The sequence below is a fragment of the Condylura cristata genome, unplaced genomic scaffold (assembly GCF_000260355.1).
Source record: "Condylura cristata isolate star-nosed mole 26May11 unplaced genomic scaffold, ConCri1.0 scaffold00035, whole genome shotgun sequence".
Lineage (NCBI taxonomy): Eukaryota > Metazoa > Chordata > Mammalia > Eulipotyphla > Talpidae > Condylura > Condylura cristata.
In genome coordinates this window covers 6,176,601-6,203,116 of record NW_004567136.1, presented here as the reverse complement: position 1 = coordinate 6,203,116, position 26,516 = coordinate 6,176,601, and the positions used below count along the sequence as shown (strand labels likewise).

The 26,516-nt window shown below is 39.4% G+C and overlaps 1 protein-coding gene across 5 annotated transcripts in view; it reads left to right on the top strand.

The window, feature by feature from the left end:
- TJP1 (tight junction protein 1) overlaps positions 1-25,252 on the top strand; it is a 169,309-nt gene extending 144,057 nt beyond the window's left edge. Inside the window, exons 16-28 of one of the 5 annotated variants that reach the window (XM_012732746.1) lie at positions 2,606-2,688; positions 3,438-3,648; positions 3,913-4,013; positions 7,198-7,548; positions 7,876-8,115; positions 8,748-9,617; positions 9,768-9,865; positions 10,609-10,830; positions 15,574-15,749; positions 17,876-18,356; positions 19,854-20,071; positions 21,255-21,398; positions 23,654-25,252. In XM_012732746.1, the coding sequence (XP_012588200.1) occupies positions 2,606-2,688; positions 3,438-3,648; positions 3,913-4,013; positions 7,198-7,548; positions 7,876-8,115; positions 8,748-9,617; positions 9,768-9,865; positions 10,609-10,830; positions 15,574-15,749; positions 17,876-18,356; positions 19,854-20,071; positions 21,255-21,398; positions 23,654-23,748 (3,290 nt within the window). In that variant the 3' untranslated portion in view covers positions 23,749-25,252. The remainder of the gene's footprint in view (positions 1-2,605; positions 2,689-3,437; positions 3,649-3,912; positions 4,014-7,197; positions 7,549-7,875; positions 8,116-8,747; positions 9,618-9,767; positions 9,866-10,608; positions 10,831-15,573; positions 15,750-17,875; positions 18,357-19,853; positions 20,072-21,254; positions 21,399-23,653) is intronic. The other 4 variants (XM_012732743.1, XM_012732742.1, XM_012732745.1 and 1 more) reach the window with 4 other exon arrangements.
- Positions 25,253-26,516: the final 1,264 nt, after the last annotated feature.

Here is a 26,516-nt window from a genome sequence, read left to right as displayed (position 1 = left end):
CGCCAGCAAGTAAGTATTAAAACACCCACTCATTGTCGAGGAACCTGAGCCCTGGATGGTTATGGCCCTGCAGTCTAGGCTTCGTTGGTGACACACAGGCTTCAAAACTTAGCCCTTTCTGGCTCCAGTCCAGTACTTCCAGTCATTAAGCTCACAGAAATACTGAGGTATGTTAAAAGGGTGCAATAAAAGCATGATTCCATTATCAGCTGTCAGTTGTTATTGCGGGCATTTAGTTAATAATAAATATGAACAACTGAGGACGTTGTACTTTAAATGCTTAAGAGATTTTTGCCTGCAAATTCTTTCATTGGTTTAGGTAATTTGGATATACAGACTTAGTTGTGACAACTTTGGCTAAAGAGATATGTGAAAACTTAAAACTTCCTTAAGTACAAAAACATTCTCTATTTGGAAAAGTTAGAAAATTTTGGTGTTTGCCATTGTTACCCTAAATTCTACCCTTTATTATTTTTCTTCCACCTTCTCAACTTTTGTTAAACATACTTCTGCAAAGTTTTACTTGTACTGTTTAGAAACATTTATGCACCATTTTCCTTTTTACTTAGATAATTTTCATTTTATTTCCTATTCTGTATTTTGTGGTTTGATTAGCATTGTATTGTTCGTATGTTTAAATTTGTACTTTCCCCTCAGGATACAGAAATCTGTCCATATTTTTGTTCAGCCTTGCTCCCCAAGGATTTAAGATCTCTAGAATATAACTTTTTCCACATATATGATGATTTCCTTATATAAATTTTCCAGAGATGATAAATGGACTGTAGGACGTGAACATGTTCTGTTTGTTACTGCACATAGTTATAACTTTCTGGAGAGCCATGCCTTTGTCCTCACAGGCACTATATGAGACCCTTATTACATACATTTTTCAACTACAAGTGTAAAATTTGGTGAATCAGAACATTGCCTTATTATTTTCATTTGATTTCTGGTGAAGTTGAAAGAGGATACTTAACTTTCTGACTCAGAAGATTTGCAGACAAATGAAATTAATTGTAAAACTCATTTTACAATTTGAGCAAATTAGAAATGTTTATTTCTGTTTCCCCACTTGGTTTGTTAGTTTTTTCAGAAATAGGTGGCTGTTTTTCTGTTTGTGTTTTGGTCATTGTTGATAACATTTTGCCTGAAGAAATTGGTGGTGACCCCACTCATAGCCGATCTAGGGGTTTTTCAAATTATGAATAGCAATTTACTAATTTAATTGGTTGGGTTTTTCTCTGCAGCCAGACTCATAAAATAAATAGGACTCTGTTAGCTTAGTTTTTGTACTCCTTTTGACTCTAATGAGCGTCTTTTGAGTTAAGGAATTAGTATTATTTTCTCCAACCACAACTCCCAGTTGATCTCCTTACTTCTCTGTTCATTCTGCCTTGCTTGCTTATGGAGCTTTGTCTCATGATAGCCTTATTTTCTCAAATCATTTACATGGGTCCCTCAGTGCTGCTTCTTTTTTTCCAAATCTGCCTTTTTGTGGTCCTTAGTGGCAGTAGTCACAAATACTGCCGTGTTTTTTTTAGTAAACAGCTTCCTATAATAATTGGATCTCTGAGATTCTTTAGAAATTGGCCCAAGCTGCGTTTGGAAGGATAGGTTGCCATATTTAACTGGTAAGGAAGGATAGGTTGCCAGTTTAGAAGCACAGCTTGTGTTACATTACAAATGAATGGCCTTTTCTATTCCTTGCTTTCTCTTCCACTTTTTTTTTAAAGAAAGGTCTCTTGACACACAACTCCCCATAGAGTCTGCCATAGCATTACTGTTGGTGGAATATGAACCTTGGGGTATTGACCCCTCAGTAGCCATGAGTGGTTGGGTGGGGCTTAGGAACTGGAGAGGACTCCTTGACTTATCTCAGTGTACCATACAAGTAATACCATTTTCCCCAGATGTCACAACATGGAAAAGGTTTGGAAGTTAGAGCCATGTCAAACCTTATTGGAGAATGCGCATCCTCTTACCCATGAGTTTTGTTTTCTTTTTAATGGCTGGCCCCCCCTCCCCCCAGAACATTGTAGTAGTTAGAAAATATGCATATGAAAACACTATGTTGAGTGTAAATGTTTTGTTTATACCAAATGCAAACCTAACAATTTGACTTTCCTGGTTTTATTGAAAGCAAGCTCCTATTATTTTTTTAAATCTCCTTTTCAATTGATAGTATTGCCATATTTGAAAATATTTCTTGATGAGGTAAAAATTTACAAATTTCATGTATTGATTCTACTTAAAAAATAATATGTTGATTTGAATTTTTGAACATACTGCATCACTTCAGGGTTTCTTTTTTTACCTGACGGAGGTCTTTCTCATCTTCTCCTAGTCCTGGCATTTTGGGGGCCAGCTTTAACTATAACGCAGTGGTTCTTGCCAGTCTGGTTTGTCCCAAAGAAGGCATGAGGGCTTGGGGAATAGTTGCTAACCATTTAATGGGTGATCAGAAGTGCCATGAAAAGAGCCATAGAACACGGGACCACCCCACAGCTCGATTCTGTGGGCCCAAAAATGTCAGTAATTCCCAGAACTTGAGAAACACTTTGCTTTAACAAAATCTGATGCTTTGTTTTGATTTCATGAATAGAAAGTGAACCACGAGATGCTGGAACTGACCAACGCAGCTCTGGTATTATTCGCCTTCATACAATAAAGCAAATAATAGATCAAGTAAGTCATTAAAAGTCTACGCTTTTTTTTTTTTTTAAGATTTATTTATTTATGCATTCAAGAACTGGGGTGTAGGCAAGAAGTGCAGGGAGGGAAGCAGTGGAGAGGATTTACCAGAGAGAGAGTGGGGAGTGGAACAGGCAGAGTTCAATTCCTAGCAAGACAGAAGAGGCCTGCTGCACCATGAGAGTCAGCTCCCTGACTTGCTGGGAATTGAACTTTCACTGCAGTGGCTGGCCATAGCTTGATAGCGCTTTCTTTAACCTCTGTACCACCAGGGAGGCCCAAAATTGACCCTTTTTGTTATAAACTATGAATGTTGTGCTTTTGAGTCGGAAGGAATTAGGCTAATTTGAAAGTGGAGGGTAGTTCTCCTCCAATTGCTAGTACATACAATAAGATAAAACCTTTACTGAAAGGCATTATCACTTTCAGGGAAATGGTACATGCATCAAAAGATGATCACTCATTATCACAAAAAAACTATAGTGTTCCGATGTATTGAGAGTAAATAATTGAAGTTGAACTTTCATACTTATATATAGAGAGAATGTGTTGCTGCTCTGTTAATCATGTCAGAAAATTAAATCGTCACACCTGTTTTCATTGTCACACCACACTTAATATTGTCAGCTTTTAGCTAGTTTAAAAGGATTTTCTTGGTAAGCTAGAAATTGTATTGAATAACTTCTGAATGTGTTTCTTATTTAACTGTATCTGTATCCTTTCTTCATTTTGTGTGTCTGCAGGACAAGCATGCTTTATTAGATGTAACACCAAATGCAGTCGATCGTCTGAATTACGCCCAGTGGTATCCAATTGTGGTATTCCTTAACCCTGATTCTAAGCAAGGTGTGAAGACAATGAGAATGAGGTTATGCCCAGAATCTCGGAAAAGCGCCAGGAAATTATATGAGCGGTCTCATAAACTTCGAAAAAATAATCATCATCTTTTTACAAGTGAGTATAATTAATAAAGGCCTTCTTTCAGCATGTCTCAGCTATAATATGTAGGCATAAATGTTGTGATCAAATACTAAAACTTATGGGAGCTTTACCCAGAAAGCTTTCTGTTTGATTGAAAGAAAATACACAGTTCCAAAATATATTTTAATGATTTGTGTCCTCAAACATCATGACCATTGAGCTTGAAACAGGGTTTAGTGGATTCTGACTTTTGATAGGTATTCTAATCGTAACGCATTATTACTCATTTATTTTCAGCTACAATTAACTTAAATTCGATGAATGATGGTTGGTATGGCGCATTGAAAGAAGCAATTCAACAACAACAAAACCAGTTGGTATGGGTTTCTGAGGGAAAGGTAAGAAATTTACTGTTTTTTAAATAAAGTCCATAAATTATACTAACCAGAGGAACCTTTGAGTTACTGTTTTCTAATTGAAGCAGCATGTTAATTGTAGGAAAGCTTACTTTTAGGTTTTTGTAATTTGTATGTCAAGATTAAGGAAAGTTGTTTTTAGTAGTAAGATTCTGAAATTTCCTCATCTGTTGAATGACCACTTCAGTCATGTTTCTCATTCTCACATTATAACTAAAAAAGCAGGGTTGGGTTCTGACTGTTCTTACTAAGGAAATAACTCTGGACCTGGCTTTGGTTTCCTTCTTTGACAATGGAGGAGAGAGGTATGTGAGCTAGATGAGTATTTTCCAAAGTGCTGTCTTCAACTCAATAGGTTTAGGACTTGCTCTGAGGAAGAGGCAGTCTGGGGTCAGTAATGCCTGGGCAGTACACCACGGGCCCTGAGAAGCCCTAAGTAGCAGCAGGGTAGCTCTGTCCGCGTATGAGAGGCTCGCGGGAGCCTAAAGTAAGAATTGACTTTGGTCCTTTAAGCATTTTCCCAGATTATTTCTTTGTTTTACTTAGCACCTATTACTATACTGGGAAATGTTGGACCAAACAATACATCCTTTTGGGCTTTGAATTTGGATTTTAAAATATACGCAAGTGAGAGTATTTAAGTTATCTGCTTTCTGTTGTCATCTTTTTAGTTTCACAGTAATCTTTGATGAGAAAGATCTGTTCTTTTTGGGGGGAGACTTAATTTTCTCAAAGTTTTATAATTGAAAGAACTTTTTGCTGTTTGTCTTTTACCTTCAGATTATGATTGTTAGGAAAAATTGAGCGTATCTGTTTTTTTAATTTTGTTTTTTACATTTTCTTGTTGGCGTGGCTTTTTGTCGTTTTGCCCCTGCATGGTCCCTGCTTTCCTCTGCCTGGCGATGGCTGCAGACATTCTGGCAGTGCCTGCTGCATGCATAGGGCCAGCTTGCCCCTTACCTGGGGACACACAGCCTCTGTAAGAAAGAAGTTAAAAAGCTTACATTTAGTGGAGTGTCTGGTATTCCCACCTATAGTATTGCATCAGAACCATGGTTTTTCAAGTACCATTTTGGGTGATGAACTGTGCATATAAGACAACCATGCTACTCTGAATAACTGACATCAGCTGGACACCTGTTAGACAAGTCAAGGTGGAAAAACCCACTACACCATTTCACAGTAATACACTACTACTAATTTTTACTCTTGTGGCTTCTGACAAAATCCAACATGGTGGTCTAGTGGCTGGGTAGGGCTTAGCACAGCCACTGCAGCCTGGGATCCATTCCTGGCTGGTTACCTAGGCTTGAAAACTTGAAATTACGGTATCAAAAGGATTCCAGCTCCACCACACTACTCTTTTGTGTAACATTTTCTGTTAGTAGCCTCTGTCATGTAGAATGTTAAGAGCTTCCAGTCGAGGTTCTTCAAATGGAATTAATTTATAAATGCACAAAGTATATGTACCTACTTAAGAGAAATTTTTTTATCCAGAAATCTTAAATTTTTGTAATTTCTCTTCATGATACTACTGTATGCTTCCTTTCTTTGCTTGGATTTTAAAATAAAGATCTAATATCCCTATTAAGTTGCCACTTTATGTGAGGAAAAATAATCATATTATTAGTATAGTTGCATTTTGTAAACAAGAAAAGATTTTTGCGATTTAAATTGCTTGATTTATCACTCTTTCCATCAAGTACATTTTATCAAAATAGACTCTTAAACTAAAGCCACTTCATTTCACATTGACTTTCTTGGGTTAACTACTTTGCTCTAATTGCTGGGAAGAGTTTCTTTTTGCAAGATCTCATGCAGTCTTGTATGTTCCCTACTAATCCAAGAAAGGTCATCCTGAGACTTTCTTATCATGCAGGCAATGTCATTTCCTGGCTCACAGCAACTGATGGCTCTTGCTTACTTTTGCATTCATACCAGGCAAAAGCTAAGTGGACTAGTGAATTCAGTTAATCTTCCCCATGGTCTTAAATATTTTCCTAGCTCTGCTAGGTTATACTCTCCTAGAACCCTGGCAAGCTAAAGATAGTAGTAGATAACAAGATAACTTTTCTTCTCAGCAGCCACTAGAGTTTAGAAACTATTGCAGTTACCTTGGGAGAGACCTTGCTGTAGTGGGTAAGAGTCCTGGGATTCTCACTTTCCATCCAACTGCTCTCGGGCAGGCAGGGCTCAGGGATCGGACTCTGGGCAAGCTCCATTCCGGCAACACGAGCCTCGTGTTTATCCTTGAGTCCATGCTGAAGTGGAAGGAGGACTGTCTGAATTCTGGAGTCCAGATCCTTCAGCTTGCATACTTGACTGGGCACCATGTCCCGGCAGGATATTGAAGAACTGTTCTGTTCTGTTGAACCCAGGTACTAGTTTCAAACTAGTATCCGATCAGTGGCTTAATTAGTAACCGTGTGGATCCCTCAAATACATCTCATTTTCTTTCTGGTCTATTGAGAACATAATCAGTGGCAGACTAGTAAAAACTTGCTGAGTTCTTAATTACTTTCTAGAGAGAAGCAGGCTGCACTTCTCCCTCACCATCCATTGTATGATGCATCTGTGAAAAGTAATTTTTAAAGTCCTAGTTTAATAAAGCAACCAGCACTTAGGTGATGCTTTTCCATTGTATTTTATAAAAACTTTAGGGTGAGAGACCAACTTTTTTAAAAAGATGTTTTCTGAATATATATGTATATATTAACTTCTGGTCAACTGGAACTGTGGCATTTATTTTCATAGTTATTCTGACGTGCGCTGTTTCTGTCACTGTGTCCTTGTTTCTGTGAGCGTGGTCTGGTAGCATTCCCTCTCTTCACCCTGCTTTGGACTAACAAGCTAGTGACTGACTAGGTATTATGATCTGAGTCATCTCAAGGCTCCTTCATTGTCTTCTGGGGCTGAGCCTCAGAGTCTAACTTTGTCCTGACTGGCCAGCCAACATTTTGTTCATCCAAGCCCTTCAGATCTCAAAGGATGCTGTGTGTCTGCATGTGTACTTGTACAATCTTCTTGACCTTTCCTCACCAGAAGTTTCAAGAAAAAGATGTAATCTCTCAAAGAAAAATATCCTTTTCAATCTCCCTTGTAAAATAAAGGCCATCTCTTAAAGAACTACTGAATAAAATTTTTAATTTACTTTTATTTGACCCAGGCGGATGGTGCTACAAGTGATGACCTTGATTTGCATGATGATCGTCTGTCCTACCTGTCAGCCCCAGGTAGTGAATACTCAATGTATAGCACGGACAGTAGACACACTTCTGACTATGAAGACACAGATACAGAAGGCGGGGCCTACACTGATCAAGAACTAGATGAAACTCTTAATGATGAGGTTGGGACTCCACCGGAGTCTGCCATTACACGGTCCTCTGAGCCTGTGAGAGAGGACTCCTCTGGAATGCATCCTGAAAGCCAGACATACCCTCCTTACTCACCACAAGCGCAGCCACAACCAATTCATAGAATAGACTCCCCTGGATTTAAAACAACCTCTCAACAGGTAAGCAGCAAGCATTCAACGTTTAGTAGTTAGAGGTGGATTATTAAAATTTAGAATGTGGTGTTTGAGTGAAAGAATATATTTTTTTCCAGATTAAGAATTAATCTTTAATTTTGATTTGAGAAAACCAAGGACTTAATTCTAAACTCTGTGTGTTCCTCTTACACAGCAATTTACTGATTATTTTTTTTTTTCAATTAAGAACATGAGGTCATAGTTTTGTTATTCAGCACACTTAAAATGTATGTCTACCAACCACTATAAATGAAGCGGGACGTTAGCAGTATTCAGAAACACTATATTTAAAATATTTTAAACACTTCACAGAAAGCAGAAGCCTCATCTCCAGTCCCTTACCTTTCGCCTGAAACAAACCCAGCATCATCAACCACAGCTGTTAATCATAATGTAAATTTCACTAATGTCAGACTCGAGGAACCCACCCCACCTCCTTCCACCACTTACTCACCACAAGCTGATTCTTTAAGAACACCAAGTACTGAGGCAGCTCACATAGTGCTAAGAGATCAAGAACCATCATTACCGTCGCATGTAGATCCAGCAAAGGTACCTGTGCTGAGTGTTGCACTGATTTGTTGCTCTCCATCAATCTAGCACATGATCATTTTGCTTTGCCCTTTAAATGTTCCTTTTTTGCTTTTTTACTGTGGGCTTCTACAATGTAGCGCTTTCAGATTAGTATAAGTCATTTCGGTTTTGTAGTTTGCATGGCTTCCGGTGATAGATGATGATTTGAAAAATAAGCCTTTTAATTGGGATTTGTGCTTAACATTTTTGCTATTTCTATTCTTTGGTTTCAGTATCATTCAGAGTTACTTAATATATAATTTTGAGACACCCCTGTAAACATTTTTATGTTTACCAATTATGATTACCCATAAGCTTTATGATTTTCATTTTCAGTACCCAAATCAAGTGGAATCAGTAGTTTAGTGCAATGATTTTTTAATAAATCTAATAATTATCTCCACCTTACCTGTCATTTGTATATGCTGAAAGCTAAAAATCTCTACCTGCATTATAAATTTTGACCTTTCACTTAAGCTAGCTCTCTTCACTGATCTCTTTTATTCTGGTAGAACATACCATTTTCACATGTTAAATTTCTTTTTTGTCTGTTAAAATAGAATGGAATTAAAGAGAAGCCTGTATACTTAACGTATGCATTTTTTATTCAGGTATTTAGAAAGGACCCCTATCCTGAGGAAATGATAAGACAGAATCATGTTTTGAAACAGCCAGCTGTGGGTCAGTCAGGGCAGAGGCCAGACAAAGAGCCCAACCTGAGCTATGAACCCCAACCCACATACATGGAGAAACAAGCCAGCAGAGACATTGAGCAGCCCACTTACAGATATGATCCCTCCAGCTACACAGACCAGTTTTCTAGAAACTATGACCATCGTCTGCGCTATGAAGATCGAATTCCTACCTATGAAGAGCAGTGGTCATATTTTGATGAGAAACAGTCCTACCAACCTCGGCCGCCTTTTGATAATCAGCACTCACGAGACCTTGACTCCAGACAGCATCCTGAAGAGTCCTCAGACCGAGGGTATTTTCCACGTTTTGAAGAGCCAGCCCCTTTGACCTATGATAGCAGACCACGCTATGACCAACCACCAAGAACCTCCACCCTCCGACATGAAGAACAGCCAGTTCCTGGATATGACGCACATAATAGATACAGGCCAGAAGCACAGCCCTACTCAACAGGCTCCAAGGCATCTGAACCCAAGCAGTATATTGACCAGTACCCTCGAAGTTACGAGCAAGTACCATCACAAGGACTTACCTCCAAAGCCGGCCATTATGAGCCTCTCCATGGTGCTGCGGTTGTCTCTCCTCTAGTACCTGCATCTCAACATAAACCAGAGACTTTGCCTTCAAGTACCAAACCACTGCCTCCACCCCCAACTTTAACAGAAGAAGAAGAAGATCCCGCAATGAAACCGCAGTCTGTGCTCACTCGAGTTAAAATGTTCGAAAACAAAAGATCTGCATCAATGGAAAACAAGAAAGATGAAAACCACACTGCTAGTTTTAAGGTAAATAAATAACTGTGTCGTTCCTGCCTGAAACGGGTGACACATACAGTCTCTCTACCCACCCCCACCCCACCCACCCCCCCGTTTTGTCATTTTCTGTTTCTGGGACCTGGTTTTTTTTTGTTTTGTTTTATTTTATTGTTTTTTCAGCCTCCAGAGGTAGCATCGAAACCTCCAGGTGCTCCCATCATTGGTCCTAAAACCATTCCTCAGAACCAGTTCAGTGAACATGACAAAACTCTGTACAGGTGAGTGCTCTTGACCAGGAATTTGAGCATCTTAAAGAGCAAGCGTGAGGCGGAATTCTTTTGCCTGCCATGTTTTATTTTGCTTCTACTGTCCAACATACATATTTTTTCTCTTTTACATCTAGTGCTCTTCATGAAAATGTAAACTTTAGCCAGTTTCATTAGCAAATGAGTTACTGTCCATAAAATAAACCTGTAAAAGCTTAGTTTAGTCCCCTTTTTTGGTGTGAAACCTGTCTGTCCATTTTCAATACATTTCTACACTTTACTAAGCATATGAGCAATCTATCAATTTGCTTGATAATTTATTTTCTTCTTACCTGCTTTCTGGAACTTTACTATGTCCTTATATGTTGATCATTTATTGACTGGATTAAAGTTCTTTAAAACTCCTAAAAATGTTTAAATTTTCAGTTACTACTTGTTGCTTATACTGTGTTCACTACTGTCTTGGTTACATTCTCTTTTCTCTTTGTAATTGACTGCTTCTAACCTGCTGTCAGGCTCTGATTATGAACATAATTGTCAGGCTTGTTAGATTGTAGTAAAAGAGAATAATGTAGAAAGACATGGCATTTGGAGTACCTCTTTTGTATTGGAGTACCCCTTTTCTGTTGGGCTGCTCAGCTAGATCCTGAGCAATCATGGCAGTTGGTGAAAGGTCATGAGTAACGATTTCTATATTCCATCTTCTTTGTAAAATCATTATCTAAAACACTGGTCTACTTATCGTTCGATGTCAGGATCCCAGAACCTCAGAAACCTCACCTGAAGCCACCTGAAGATATTGTTCGGTCCAATCATTATGATCCTGAGGAAGATGAAGAATATTATCGAAAACAACTCTCCTTCTTTGACCGAAGAAATTTTGACAAGCCTGCACACATTCCTGCCAGCCATCTCTCAGAACCTGCCAAGCCAGCTCATTCTCAGAGTCAACCAAATTTTCCTAGTTATTCTTCAAAGTAAGTTACTCTCCCAAAGACTTGAAACATAAAGTGTTAACATGAAACATAAAGTGTTGAAGTAGAACTGTTCAGGACATTGAAGGACAATAATCAAGTGTGTAATACATGACCTCTGTAAGCGCCCGTGCTCAGCACATGCATGCCTCCTAGCTGGATTCTGTGGTTTCTTAAAATCTGCTATTAGATGCATACAGAGTTTGCATTAGAAAGGATGTTAAAATCGAAAGAGAGTGAACAGTCAAGACCCTGACAGCATACTTCCTTCTTTTTATGTTGTTTCTTTTTTAAAGATTTATTTATTTGTGCATACAGAACTGGGGTACAGGCCAGAGGCTCAGGGGCGGCGAGAGGCTTCACCAGAGACAGAGTGGAGAACAGAACAGGCAGATCTAGAAGTACACTGCTGAGGGGAGCAGCGGGCGGGTCAGGGGAGGTCTGCCATACCATGTGGTCACCTCCGGGGCAGGCGGGAATTGAACTCATGAGGAAGCGGCTTTAGATTCTCAGTGCTGTGCTTTAACCCGCTGCGCCACCAGGGAGGGCCTATGTTGTTGTTTTTTAAATATAAAAGGAAGGATGGGGGATAGTTAACATTGTTTGAGGGAAGATAATACAGCATTTCTCCCACCCCCACCCCCAAGGTGAGAAAGGACTTATCTCTATTGTTGGATCTTTGGGGGACTTCAGAGATTTCTAGTCTGATTTCATACATAAGGAAATCAAGATCCAGTGAAATCGTAAGATTGGCACTGCTTAACTAAACCCCAAGTTTCCATTCCTCTATACCCTGTTCTGTGATACTTCCTCTGTTTACTTGTCTCTTGGGGCTTCTGTATTTTTGTTTTGTTTTTTTAACGGGTTTTGTTGGGGTACAAACCCATCTGTCTCTAACGAGGTCTCCTGACTACACCTCTGATTCTGCTTCTTTGATAGAACCTCACTGGTGCAGAGTTTGGTACTGTGAGTGGGGTGTAAACCCAATAAGCACAGATGGGTTCATACTGACAAAACAAACCCACAAGAACAAAAAACACACTTGTAGATTCATTTCCAGGAATTCCTTTACAGCTATGAGGCATGACTAAGCAAGTTCTGTGTCCCTTAGGCAGGCAGGGGAGATCCAGAACTGTTTTGAGCTCTCAGGGGAGGCCTCAAGTGCTCTTCAAAAGGCCATTACAGTTAATTTCTCTTTTAATTGACTTAAAATTGTCAACTGATGGAGGCATAACATCTGAAAACCCCTTCACAGTGGCACCTAGATCATTGTTTGGTTGGGTAATGGGACTGCAGCTCAGCCTAGCCAAGCTGGCACATCAGATAGCTATCACAAATCACTTTTGTGTCTTAATTCACAAGCATCCAGTTTTTTACTGACTTAGATGCTTGGAGTTGTCTGAACCTAATGACTGTTATTTGTCATTTACTGTTGAGTGAAAATCCTTTTAGAAAGTACTTCAAAACCTCTAATAATAAAAATCTCAGCTTAATAACCACTTTTCGTAAGGCATCAGTTGAACTGAAAATTTAAGATCTTTTTCCACTGTCATCTACTTAAATCCTTATCTATAGAAGAAAGCAGTTTATGAGAAATACAGGTATAACTTTGCCACTATTCTTATCAGAGCAGATGATGGCCGATTTCTGCTGTGAACCTCACCTGACACCACACTGGGGAGGCAGGGACATTTAGAGTTTCAAGATGAAGGCAAGCTGGCCATTAAATCTTAGGGCCACCTTGGTGAAGTACAAGGCCATGCCCTTTTGCAATCATTTTTATCATAATCCTTAAAACACGTACCTTCCTGTAAGAAGAGTGTCCAGGGATGGGGTTTAGAGAGAGGTGTCAGTTATCCTTTTCCATATGTGGAAATTTTTTCAAATGCATTCAGAGTTTCAAAGTAACAAATTTTGCAGAGGATCAAATGCAAAGAATTTTTGGTTTTGTGTTAATTTACTTGTTTAGAGAGTAAACTTAATAACATGTTTGTGATATATTTATATATATAATAATAATATCTGGCCCAATAATATCCGGACCACTGCCTAGTTGGTTGGGGTGGGGGAGCTGAAATAATTATCTGTTGAATGAATGATGCTCAGGGCAGGGTACGGGGGGAGACAGGAACCAGTGTTAGCTAGCCAGTGGTTTCACAAGAATGTGAAAGAAACAGACAGTATCTGTCTCTCTGACTTCACTCAGGACTCAGTTTGATTTTACTGTTTATTGTCATGAGGGTTGTAGGGTTAGGAAAGTGTAACTTGAGGTAGGTAGTGGTATACAGTATGAAATTTTAATTCACCCTAATTATTTTCTCCCTTAGATAGTTAATGATGAGAGAATTGGAGAATGAAGTCATGCCTCCCCTTCTAATACTATCTTGTAGTATCTTGTATCTATGCAGTAATGCACCTTTAACAATTGGAAAATAGTTTAGATTAAAGCTACATCATTTATTTGTCACAGTAGACTGCTTATATTCTTTTATTTCCTAAAGTAAAATACCGAAAGAGCAACAGGTGTTTTGTCCCACTTTAAAAAACACCTTAAAAATGGTGGAAATCTCCACAGGAATTACAACTGAAGTGGGAAAATGCACAAAATCATGTAAAGTAAACATAGTATTTTTAAAAAATGGTGGGAATCTCTTAGAGAAGTCTTTGTTAGCTAAGGACAGATGCCTCAGAAAGCAATCCCAGATAACCCTCTTACACTAAATAGTTGTCCTACAATTCTGTTGAGTTCAGTTGGAATTGGAGCTGTGAAGAGATTATAAACTTAGACATTCACCTCCAAAATGAGTCAGAAGTTTCCAGGATTCTGAAAATGGCTAGACAAGTAGTCTTTTCTGAGTCTGTGCACGTGTCCCAACCCAGAGATGACTACTTTTTTAGGGGAACTAGGGACTTTTCTTGTCACCAGAATTTCTGCCTCTCAAGACACCACTTTCTGTGAAAAGTCTGGGTCTCAAATGATGGTGGTTTCCCCAACTTCGTGTTAGGTTGCTGCCAAGTGGTTTTTGTGTACATGTGACACTAGTAGAAGAGAGAGACTGAGAGCCAAGCATGGCAGCTTTGCGAGTAAGATTTCACCCATCACGGGACTTAACGACTGTACCTGTGGTGGGGAAAGTCTTGCTGGAAAAGGACACGTTGCCTGCTGCCGCTTGCCAACGCGCCACTGCCCCCAGCCACCAGAGTAGCGTCATGTTAAAGCATTTCTTCCTGTTTTCACTTAGAGAATTTTTCTTTTTGGTTGCCCATTCTGTAGAACATCCCATTTTCGCCTATTCAGAACCTGATTATCCTTAGTTAACTGTTCTTTGATTTGGTTAATTTCTTTGTTTCCCACTAGCAACATCAGAATAAGTGGGCAGAGGTGAGAGGGTTAAAACAAACACTTGCTGTTTGCTGGCAGCTGGGGCACAGGCAAGGACCTCAGTTACTGTGATTTAATTGACTGTGATTGTCCAGCTGAATGACAAAATTTTGTTGAAATGGTGAATGTGTATATTTTGATTAATATTTTGAAATAACATTTGCGTTCCATTTGCTGCAGATTGGCTTAGTTAGATTGACCATTTTCTTTCATTTTTTTATTGCGCTTGCTTTGCCATCACCTAGATTTCTTGGCTCTTACACTAGCTATGACTGCTTGAAAAGGAGCATCAAGTGGTAAGACTGGCATTATTGTGAGGCTGTTACATCAGGTGTCCCTCACTGTGTCATTGGCATTATGTGCACTTTCGGGTCTCACCGTCATTGCAAATGCCTCGTCTAAATATCTGAAAGCTAGATGCAGCATAGTTCTCAAACTAATCACAAGGTTAGACTTCTTCAATGAAAGAAAGTCTACTGTGAAAGTGAAAGTACATCCCAAATGTCTATATTAATGTTTGTGCACATAAAGCCAGTGCAGCTTTGGCTCTCTGCAAGGGTTTAGATGGCAATGTTGTAATTATGGGTCTATTTAAAGATTTCTTTTGTGTGTATTTTATGTTACACAGTAACATTTGGCAATCTGGAGAAATAAGCCTACATGGCACAATCTGACTTAATCATTTAAAAGTCAAGCAGTGTCTGCTACTCTCGTGGCAATTATTAAACAAAAATATCCAGTAAGGTGAGGGCAAATTTTAAAGTAAAAGGTTTCTGGAATTTTTTAGGGCTACTGGAACACAATTATACACATCCATCTGTAACTGCTTTGGGGCCACATTTAAATAATTGAGAGAGGGATGATATGGCCATAAAAACTGAAGTCTTACACTATCCTGCCCTTAATTCAAAGATTGGTTTCACCCTTGGTCTACGACTTCAGTTTTCATGTTCTCTGAGTGTGCCAAGACCAAGGCTTTGCCCTTCAATACAAAATGTAAGGAATATTGGACCGACAAAAATTATTCAGATTATTTGGGACACTTTTCATAAACTTCTGCCAGTCCCTACTTTTTTTGTAAACAACATATATTCTGCAAGTAAACCCAGAATTTCACCTGCCTTCTGGTTGCTGTCTCCTTAATGTTTTACTAATATTCTTGAATTATTGTGCTGTCTTCACATCTGTGCTGACGAATGGTCACCTTTGTTTGTGTATTTCGCTAGAGTAGCCACCCATACTCATGAGAATAAATTGTGACTTCTCTAGATAATTTTTAAAACTTAGGAACACTTGAGAATTGAGGACTTGTTTCACAGATGTAAAACTGTTTTTCAGATGTTGCTCATTTTGTTTTTTCACAGGGGAAAGTCTGCTGAAGCTGATGCTATGGATAGGTCGTTTGGCGAGAAACGCTATGAGCCAATCCAGGCCGCCCCCCCTCCGCCACCACTCCCCTCCCAGTACACCCAGCCCTCTCAGCCCATGGCCAGCTCTCCTCGCAGTCTCCACACACATGCTAAGGGAGCACATGGCGAAGGTAGGCAGCTGAGAAGTTGATGTTGACTGTAATGGAGCAATATGTAGAACAATAAATTCTTAGAGTTTATTAGCATAATGATTTTTCATTTAAGAAATACTTCAAACCTTTTTGAACTGGGAACAGTGAACAATAAGGGTTTTGTTAAAAGTACATGTCCTGTTTTTGTAACTCTGCCCATTATATCAGGTAAAATAAGACTTTAATCTGTTTTATTAACATGGCTTAATTTCTGGAAGTAATACTTAACCGGTGTGTCTGAACCTTAAGTATTTAGATGGCCTTTTTAAAGAATTATTGTTCTACTCTATCTTTAAACATGAACATAAAGGTCTCCATGATGGCGAAAAGGGTTAAGTCTTCGCACTGTGAAGCTATCGGTGGCCACTGCAGCATAAGTTTGATTCCCGGCCAGGGAGGTGACCTGTGTGGCACAGCAGACCTCTCCTGCCTTACCTGCTCCTCCCCTCAACAGGGGATTTCAGTATATCTGCCTGTTGTGCTTTCCTCTGTCTCTGCTGAATCCTCTCACACCCCTGGCCGGTACCCCACTTCTTGTTTGCATACAGAAATTTATTTTTAATCAGTCAATCAATACATAAATCATAAACGTGAACATTAAAAAGCCATATTGTCTCACATAGTGTATATATCTTGGCACTTTGCCTGTTGCATTTGTTCTGCATTTATGTTCAGAAAGGCTTTGCCTGTTTACTCTAAGAATATACCACAGTTTATCCATTCTCCTCGTGCTTTTTTTTTTCCAGAATATATCAAGCTAATCATAAAGTATTTTCTTTTTCATTTAATATGTGTTTCTGTGTTCATCAGGAATTTGGCTTTATAATTTCTTTTTTGTAATACCTTTATCTAGTTTGGGTATTGTCGTTGCTGGCTTCATGAAAACTTTAGGTCATATTTCTTCTTTATTTATATAGTACTGTTACTATTATTTCCTGAGCCGGTACTGCTTATGCCACCACCAGCAGTACACAGAAGTTATTATTGTCCTACGTATTTCAGCACTTGGAATTACCAGACTTTTTAGTTTTGCCAATCTAAATGTGAAATGGTATCTTTTTTTTAAGCCTTACTAGATGTTGTATATGTTGACCTGGGATTCTGGTTTTTGCCTGTTCAAGCCTTTGCCTTTCTTCCTACTAAGTTGAATCTTTCTTACGGCTGTATATGTGGGGTTTTCTTTTCAATTTTTTTTTTTTAAGATTTATTTATTTATTCATACAGAGCTGGAGTACAGGCCAGAGATGCGGAGGGTGAGAGGATTCACCAGGGACAGAGTGGGGAGCAGAACAGGCAGATGGACGAAGTCCACTGCTGAGGGGAGCAGCGGGCGGGTCAGGAGAGGTCTGCCTCGCCATGTGGATCTCCTCTGGGGCAGGCGGGAATCGAACTCATGCGGAAGTGGCTTAACCTTCTTAGTACCGTGCTTTTTAACCGCTGCGCCACCAGGGAGGGCCTTCTTTTCAATTTCTAAAAAAGACTTATTTATTTATCCATTACAAGAATTGGGGTGCAGGCCAAAGGTGCAGGTGGTGAGAGGATTTACCAGAGACAGAGTGAGGAACAGAACAGGCAGATTGAGTGAAATGCACTGCTGAGGGGAGCAGCAGGCAAGACAGTAGAAGTCTGTTATGCCAAGTGGGTCAGCTCCTTGGCCAGCCAGGAATCGAACTCATGATGCAATGGCTGGAGAAAGCTTGATAGCACTGTCTTTAGCCCCTGTACCACCAGGGAGGCCCCTGTATATATGTTCTTTATAAAGGTTTTGGGTCCTAATATTTTCTTGGTTATACATGCTGAAAATAGTGTTGCCCACTCTCTGGCTTTTCTTTTGACATTAATTATGGTGAGTTGCGTGTACTGATTTTTTTTTTCTAGCTGAATTTGTTACTCTGTTTCTAATTTGTATGTTTTAGCACAGTACTCAGATACCACCAGTGTCTTTGCACCGTAGCAGCAGCATCCTGACCCCAAGGCACCACCATGTATGTTCATGTCACTCCTGACCTCTCAGCATCATGTAGGCATCAGGGTCGAGAGCTGCCCTCTGATTGTGCCCTCTGAGTCTTGAGGGAAGTTTTCAAATGCTTATGTATATTTTTCAGGTAACTCAGTGTCACTGGATTTTCAGCAGAATTCTTTAGTGTCCAAACCAGACCCACCTCCATCTCAAAATAAGCCAACAACTTTCAGACCAACAAGTCGAGAGGATACTGCACAGTCTACTTTCTATCCCCAGAAAAGCTTCCCAGACAAAACTCCAGTTAATGGAGCTGAACAGACTCAGAAAACAGTCACTCCAGCATACAATCGATTCACCCCAAAACCGTATACGAGTGCTGCTCGGCCATTTGAACGCAAGTTTGAAAGCCCTAAATTCAATCACAATCTCCTGCCGAGTGAAACGACCCATAAACCTGACTTACCCTCAAAAGCTCCTACTTCTCCAAAAACTCTTGTGAAAGCACATGGTTCAACACAGCCTCCTGAGTTCGACAGTGGAGTGGAAACATTCTCTGTCCATGCAGATAAACCTAAATATCAAATAAATAATACCAGCACAGTGCCTAAAGCTATTCCCGTGAGGTAAGAGTTTTGCCTTTCTCTTCGCCTGATGACTTGTCTTACTTGAGTTTTGAGTTTGATGTAGCTTATGAGTTTAGTCTTGAAATGATCATTTAAGTCAGACTTTAAACTGACCAGCCCAAGAGGTTGCAGTGAGTGTTGTCCAAGATGTTATACAGTGAGTGCCAGTACATAGAAAATCCTGAAAGGCACCCCACATGATATTGTCAATAAAATACTAAAGCTAACAATCCAGTGTTGTAGGCAGGTGGTGTCTCCCCTCACCTTACCAAGAACTGAGGTTGAGTGACATTGTACTTTGCCCAAGGTTACAATTAGGGAGGGGGCGTAGATTAGCCAGCTCTCATCCCTCCTCAGGGGACCATATTCTTAACCGTAACTTCTGTAACTCTACCCTGTCACCTCAGATGGAGAGATGTTTGGAGACCATCTTTAGAACATAAGTTTTTCATACATGATTTGATCAACAGTAATATTAGAGAGACATAATCTCAAAATAATTGTTAAAGAACAATGTGAGTCCCCATGGACCAACACTCCTTTAATTCTCTCTTCACATGATGCAGTGATTGACCAAACCCATTCTGCCCACACATAAGCTCATCATAGCCTCCTAAATTTTCCTGCAGTTTCTAGCTACCACCATTGCTGCAGAACTAAGAGAACCAAGAGAAAGGCCATTCGGGAGACTGGACTAGCAGGTTGCTCTTCATGGGTATCACTGTGTGGCTCCCTCAAGAAATAAGTTCATCCTTGAGACTAGTTCTGTGGGAAAGAAGCTCTACTCCTCTCATGTGCTTTCATTTTGCTGGTCCATCTTTTTGATCATGTCAGATCCTGGAGGAAAATTTTACTTCATGAAGTCTTGGTAGCCTCCATGTTTGAAGCTGTCATGGATACCACATCCTCTCTGCCTTTGGTATTCTTTGTCAGTGTTCTGTAACTTTTTTCTGCCCATGGGAATTTAGAGTATACAAATACTACAGTTTTTATTGCCTCTGGAACTTGACTCTGACAACAAGGGCCTGTATTGCTCAGGGAGTGCTAAGGAATGACCCTGAGTATAACATTTAAAATCCTAAAGAGGTCAGTAAATTAGTGTGTTTTATGATGTATAAGCTGTACCGTCGTCTTTTTTTGCCACTAAAAAGGAAAACTAGTATGCCATCAGTTAAACCGACATGCCACTTTTTTAAAACACCAGTTTCATGACAGCTTAAACCAACAAACCGAGTAGTTAGGTGAGCAGATGTACATTCTGGTGCAGAAATCAGGACCGAAGGAAAAAGTCATCAGTTAGTTGGCTTCAGAAGTAAAATTGGAAGATTGTGCTTCGTGTTGTCCCTGTGAGTAAAATATGTCAGTGAAAACTTACTTCATTAAAATAAGTAACTTGTTGGTTATCTGAGGAAATAAAAATGAAAAGCACTTACTACTACAGTATAGACAGTCTCTGTATATTATTAGGAATTTACTCATTAGCCATTTTGTGCTCAGCCCTTCAGCTGTGGAAGAAGATGAAGATGAGGATGGTCATACTGTGGTGGCCACAGCTCGAGGCATATTTAACAGCAATGGTGGTGTGTTGAGCTCCATAGAAACCGGCGTTAGTATAATTATCCCACAAGGAGCCATTCCTGAGGGAGCTGAACAGGAAATCTATTTCAAGGTCTGCCGAGACAACAGCATCCTCCCACCCTTAGATAAAGAGAAAGGTAAATTGAGCCTATTTTCTGTATTTAATAACTTGAGTTGCTCTGTGTGCTTTTCAAAATTGTTGTGCTCCATTGAAAAGCTAGGATAGACATTTGTGTCTGCGTGTGTCAGCCGCCTGTTCCTTCCATTGGGGAGTGTCTCTCAGGTAAGCACTATGGACAGGGGCCCACTGAAGTGGGTAGTATAATGGGCTTGCAGGGTGCCCTGGGGTGGCACCATGGGCGTGCAGGGTGTCCCACAGTTCGGCCAAGATGGTAAAGGTGGCACGCTACAGAGTACAAGTGACCTGATAGGCAACAGGTCGCTGGACCCTCTCCCATTTTCTTAGGGCAAATTTGGTGACCAATTTTTTTTTTTAATTGTTTGTTTGCCCTTTATGTCTCTAGAGATGATTTAGATACCACCCACTCAGAAAGGCTTTGCTTTATACCTGTCACCCCATTGTGGAACATAAGCCTCTTGGGGGCAATTGCCATCTTAATAGTACCACCCCACAGGGAACACCACTGAACACTCAGCAGAGTGAGTGAAATCTCTCTGTAAGTTCTTAATGGGATGTGCTTGTGAACTTCTTCATCCAAGAATATTTTATTTTATATAATTTTTCTGAGCTTTCATAATGATGTGACCAACTATATTGAGACTTCTTTTAAGAATTTGAGAATTTTCTAGCAGTCCTTTACTTCCTTAAATATATTACTTGAACTCATTTTCTTACATTTTGCCAGAACACAGACATATATTGCCCTGCATGAATCCCTTAAGCCAAATCTAGCATATACAGCATTACACAAGATAAAAGTAACATTTCTAAAAAGCACATTTGAATATATTTTGTAAGACCCCTGTGATCCAGTGCAGTAGTCACCAGCTGCATGTAACTCTTTAGTGCATGAAATGTGGCTTTTTGAAATGACATGTGTAAAGTGTCAATACACACTGGTTGCGAAGATTTAGTATGTTGACTACATGTTGAAATAATATTTTAAATAGATTATACCTGTGATTTCACATGTTCTTCTTGATAATGACTGTAAAAAAAAAATTGAAATGACACTTTTCTTGGTCAGTGCTGTTGTTAAGAGAACTAGCCCCACTTGCTTTTTTAAAGCCCCTCGCTAAAGGAGCGTGAGAACTGTGGCTTAATGTAACCTCTCACCCGTACCCTTTCCTTGACTCCAGGCGAGACGCTCCTGAGCCCCTTAGTGATGTGTGGGCCCCATGGCCTCAAGTTCCTGAAGCCTGTGGAGCTGCGCTTACCACACTGTGCGTCCATGACTCCTGACGGTTGGTCTTTTGCTCTAAAATCATCCGACTCCTCGTCGGGTATGCTGTCTTCACTCTGTCCTTCGGGGGCTTTGGGAACTGTCGTTGATTAACGCCGGGCTGGGATTGCTGCCCGCCTGCCTGGGAGCAGATCTCTGCCTCTGTCCCTGTGGCCTAGTAGGCATCACCAGTGCTCTGACATTGCTGTAAGCACATGCACTGTAAGTGGAGATGGAAAAGGTGGAGACATTCTGCCTTTAAACATTGACAGTTGGGCTTTGGCCATTTCTTGCTGCTAAACAAAGTTAGTTATTCTGTCAAAATTTTTAAGATGCAGTGGGAGAATTGATACTGTCCTACAGCTCTGTAGGCATTTCCACCCTGTTAAAGCAGTTTATTCATTGATGTAATAACTTCTAATTTTGGTTATCTTTCTCTAATTTTTTTATTTACAAAGTGTATGTACCAGAAAAATTTGAAAGACAAAAAACTTTCCACTGTGATCATACTTGGCCATGGATTTTCAATATTAAACTAAATAACTTCTGTTATACACTATATTTTAATGACTTTTTGCTCTTAAGATCATAATTTCAAAGCTTCCATTGCATTTTCACGTTTCTTACTTCCTTGGGTGACTGAGTCAGTTACCGATTGGAACTATGTTTTGGTATAGCTTACCTTAACCTGATAAAGAAAAATAAGAGTTTGAAAGTCCTGCTTCTGAATTTTATATAAATCAGATAAACATTACAAAGTTTTAGTTTAGTGTAGTATGAAGAGTTTATGGTATAGGATAATAGGAGCATATTTTAATACTACAAGGTATGAAATTACATATAAACATTTATTTCCTAATATTCACAGATAAGCCCATTTTATGGAAAAAGCAAATGTTAGCACACCAGATATTAAAGCTGTTTTTTCAGGGACTTCACTGAAAAGTATTTGATTAACTTAGTCTGAATTAATAAATTAACCTAAATAAAGCCACACTTAAATTCTGTAGCTAGAGCTGTGATTGTCCTCTAAACAGGATAGACATTTTTAAAATTACTATCTATTGTAGCTTCTTTTTTCATATAAGTGATTTTTTTATTTTTTATTTTTTTAGGTAATAAGAAGTATAAATGAGCTTTCCATTTGTTATTTCTGCAAAATAGATTACGTTATTTTATTAGACCAAAACAGCATTTTGTGTTAATTTGAATGTATTCACCTTTATATGATACTGTGTGGCTTTGAGACACTTTGTGCTTACAAATTTCTGTTTAAAAAGTCAAGGGTTGATTTTTGATAACTGCTAATATAGTCCCAACAAAAATTATTAAATTAGAAAGAAACTTGACCCTAAAGATACGACAATTTGATGTACTTTCACTATTTGTCCTGTCTGGACAGTGTGTATTAATAGCCCTATAAGCGTCTGAGGTTAGAGCACTGCATGGGTCCCCAGTCATGCTTATGTGGCACAGGAGTGACTGGAGGCAGAGTTCCAGGTGAGTCTTACAGGGACTTTCCTGTCATGGTGAGCTGTTTAGCGCCCTCCTGGTCTCCACCCATTGCCTGCCAGTTCTGATAAGCAAAAATGTCTCCAGATACTGTCCCACAGTGGGGAACGCAATCATTCCTGGTTGCTCACCGTAAGAGAAACAAATGTCAGCAGTTTTAACTGTCACAAGTACTTCGGATACCACAGAATTGTTACAATGGTCTTCTTCATATTTAGCATCTACTCTCAGGACTTCTTAGCTCTAACTGCAAATTTCATATCACCATGAGCTTGTTTAAAACTCACATACTACTCCCAGACACCAAGTCAGTGAGTTTTCTAGGTTCTACAAGTGACTTCGTTGGATTGGGGCTTAGCAGCTGTGATATAGTCAGGGGTTGGGAATGTGAGAGAGAGAAAATGAGAATGAGAGGGGAATCTTCAAAAACCAGACTTTGTAAGATTTCATGTTAGTCTGCAATAGAATGTGAGAAATAGGTTCTCATACTCCACTCAAATGAGTGATATGTAATTACCCAGAAATAAAAGTGAAAGAAGGGTGCTGGCTAGCGGTCATGTGGACTGAGGTGCAAACCAGAACTATCTGTCCCAGGCATATGGTCACCCTAATTTTTATTCATTGTGAAAATGCAATGAATAAAATGGAAAATTCTTTTGGATTATTAGAGTCCAGGGGAGATGCATTGAAATACAATACTGTTTTGATAGAAGTGCAATGTGCGTTTGTGTTGTCCCATGATTGCAAAACATTACTAGCTATTTGACCAACTCCAAATGACATAAACTTCTTTTTCTCTCATAGGTGATCCTAAAACCTGGCAAAATAAGTGTCTTCCTGGAGATCCAAATTATCTTGTTGGAGCAAACTGTGTCTCTGTTCTGATTGACCACTTTTAACTCTTAAAATATAGGAACCTGATTAAATAATGTGAAACTGGGTTGAATTTACTAAATCTAAATGGAACCACTCTATCAAGTATTATACTTTCCTTAGAATTGATACTGCAATTTGTTAGTATTAAGTATTTTGTTTGAACTGATGAAGATTCATGAGCATGCCCCTGAACCGTGATCAGAAAACATGCTGCCACCTGCATGTTTGTGATTGATGAACTATTGGTATTGGCTAGAGGTTCAGAGATGCTTTGCTTTGTATTGATTTTTGTACTTTTTTATGGTCACTGCTTAACTTCATATATTGATTTCCGTTAAAATACCAGCCAGTAAATTGGGTGCATTTGAGTTCTATCCTTTCCAAAGTACACCTCTCAAACTTCATTATGGCCTTGGCCTGGCATACACATTTTATTTTATTATGCATGAAGTAATATGCACACTTCTAAAATGCACCTGGAAAATATATATAACCATTGTAGTGGGTTTAAAAGAAATGTACAGCAAGGGGAATTTATAGCTTGGGGTGGGGGGTGGGCCAGGGAGGGAGTCAAATGAAGACAACTTCTTACTGTATGTGAAAACACATCTGCTTAGGGAAGGACACCAAAGCATGTGAGACCGGTTCCGCGGCCTCTTTGGATCTATGAATTAACCATATCACCAGATGTACTAACCAGCAGGAATGCCTTACCCTCATGTTTTTAATTCTTAGATCATTTTCTCTGTGTATTACTAAGGTTTTATGGCTTTTGTGCACATCTAGATACTGTATCATGAAAAAAAAAGAGTTAATTGTGGATTTGGTGGTTTCAAAAATGTATAATCACCCGGAAGAAAATAATGGTGTGATTTGGAGATTTTCTTTTTTTTTTTTTGCAAGGGGCAGTGGTTGTTTTCTGTTCTTTTTGGCTATGCATTTGAAATTTTTGATGTTTTGAGGATGCTTGTACATAATGCGTGCATACCACTTTTGTTCTTGGTTTGTAAATTAACTTTTATAAACTTTACCTTTTTTATACATAAACAAAACCAAGTTTTCTTAAGGCTACCTTTGTATTCCCTCCTGTACCTCTTGAGCCTTGAACTTTGACCTCTGCAGCAATAAAGCAGCATTTCTATGACAAACACAAGGTCATTTTTTTTAAGAAAAAGAATGCACAGAGTTGTTACATTTTTAAGTGCTGCATTTAAAAGATATGGTTACTCAGAATTCTCTAGTTTGATTAAACTCTTGCAAAGTATCCCTACTGTAATTTGTGATACAATGCTGTGCCCTAAAGTGTATTTTTTTACTAATAGACAATTTATTATGGCACATCAGCACGATTTCTGTTTAGATAATACACCACTACATTCTGTTAATTAATCATTAGGTGTGACGGAATTTCTTTTGCAGTTATTAAAAAAAATCTCAAATTTCTAAATCTGCGGAATAAAACTTTTTAAAATAAAATACTGGTTTGGTCTATTTACCCACTGTTCCTGGTTTCATGCATCTCTAATATCCTGTGCACGGATGCTCATCACCCAGTAACCTGCCGTTTTGTCCGGCCCGCAGGACTCACACGGTATACCCCCATGGCAGCACCGCGGTGGGGCGGTCCTGCAGCTAGCTCAGAGGGCTAGAGTCTGGCAGCCTTCCCACTACATCTGTAAATAGATGAGTGTGTTTTATGCAGGACCAAGTTGCTGTTTGGCTTTTCTGACGTGGGCATTTTCTCACGTCATAACACTTGGGGTTGGGGGGAGGGCTGTCCACTGCTGTAAATATCTGATTGCAGTTGCCATTTTTATGTGCCCATCACTCCTCTGGGCATTTACATTGTTACCATCCTGTTTTGATATACAGCTGTATAGGTTGTCTTAATTCTTCATCTTTTTATTAAGATATAATTTACATAAATATTAAACTAGTTTTTGACATACAGCTTTACAAGCATTGTCAGTTATAATTAATACATAGAACAGTTTCATCATCCCCAGCAAAGTCCACTGTACTAACCCCTCTTCCTCACAAAACCCGCTCCATAGTCTCTCTCTGAGAGAGTCACGTCAGTGAAGCCATTCCAGTGTGGCGCCTTGGAGTCGAGCTGCTTTCGCTTCACATAAAGCACACGCATGTGTCAGTGACGGGTTCCGTTTTACTGCTCATATTCTCCCACTATCTAAATTTCACTACTTCTGTTTATCCGTTCCCCAGTGGAGGAATTTAGAGTTGCTTCCAGGTTTGGGAAGTGAACAAACAAGTTGCGTACAGGTTAACGTGAAGATACGTCATTTCACGTAAGCACCTAGCAGCGGGAGCCCTTGTCGCATGGTAAGTGAGGACAGACTGCCGCCGCCCGGGCGTCCCCTGCCGCCCTCGAGCAGCTGTCTGCATGGGCCAGTCTCCATGCCAGCCCTTGCTCTGTGTCAGCTTCGCTAAATAAAGGGTTTGATTTACACCTCCCTAAGGACACAATGTTGAGCATCTTTCTACTTCTTTTTGACAGCATCTTCTTTGATGAGGTATCTGTTCAAATGAGGGGGGAAAAATTACTGTTTGTTATTAATGGATTTTTAGGGTTCTTTATACATTCTGAGTGTACATTCATTGTCAGATGTGATTTGCAAATACTTTCTCAGTGCCTTTCAGAGCATTTGAGTTACTACTTTTGATGAAATTGTTTAATGGTTTGTCATAGATCATGCTTTTGGTCTCATCTAAGAAATCTTTGCCTAACCCAGAGCATAAAGATTTTCCCTTTGTTTTAGGTTTCACATTATGT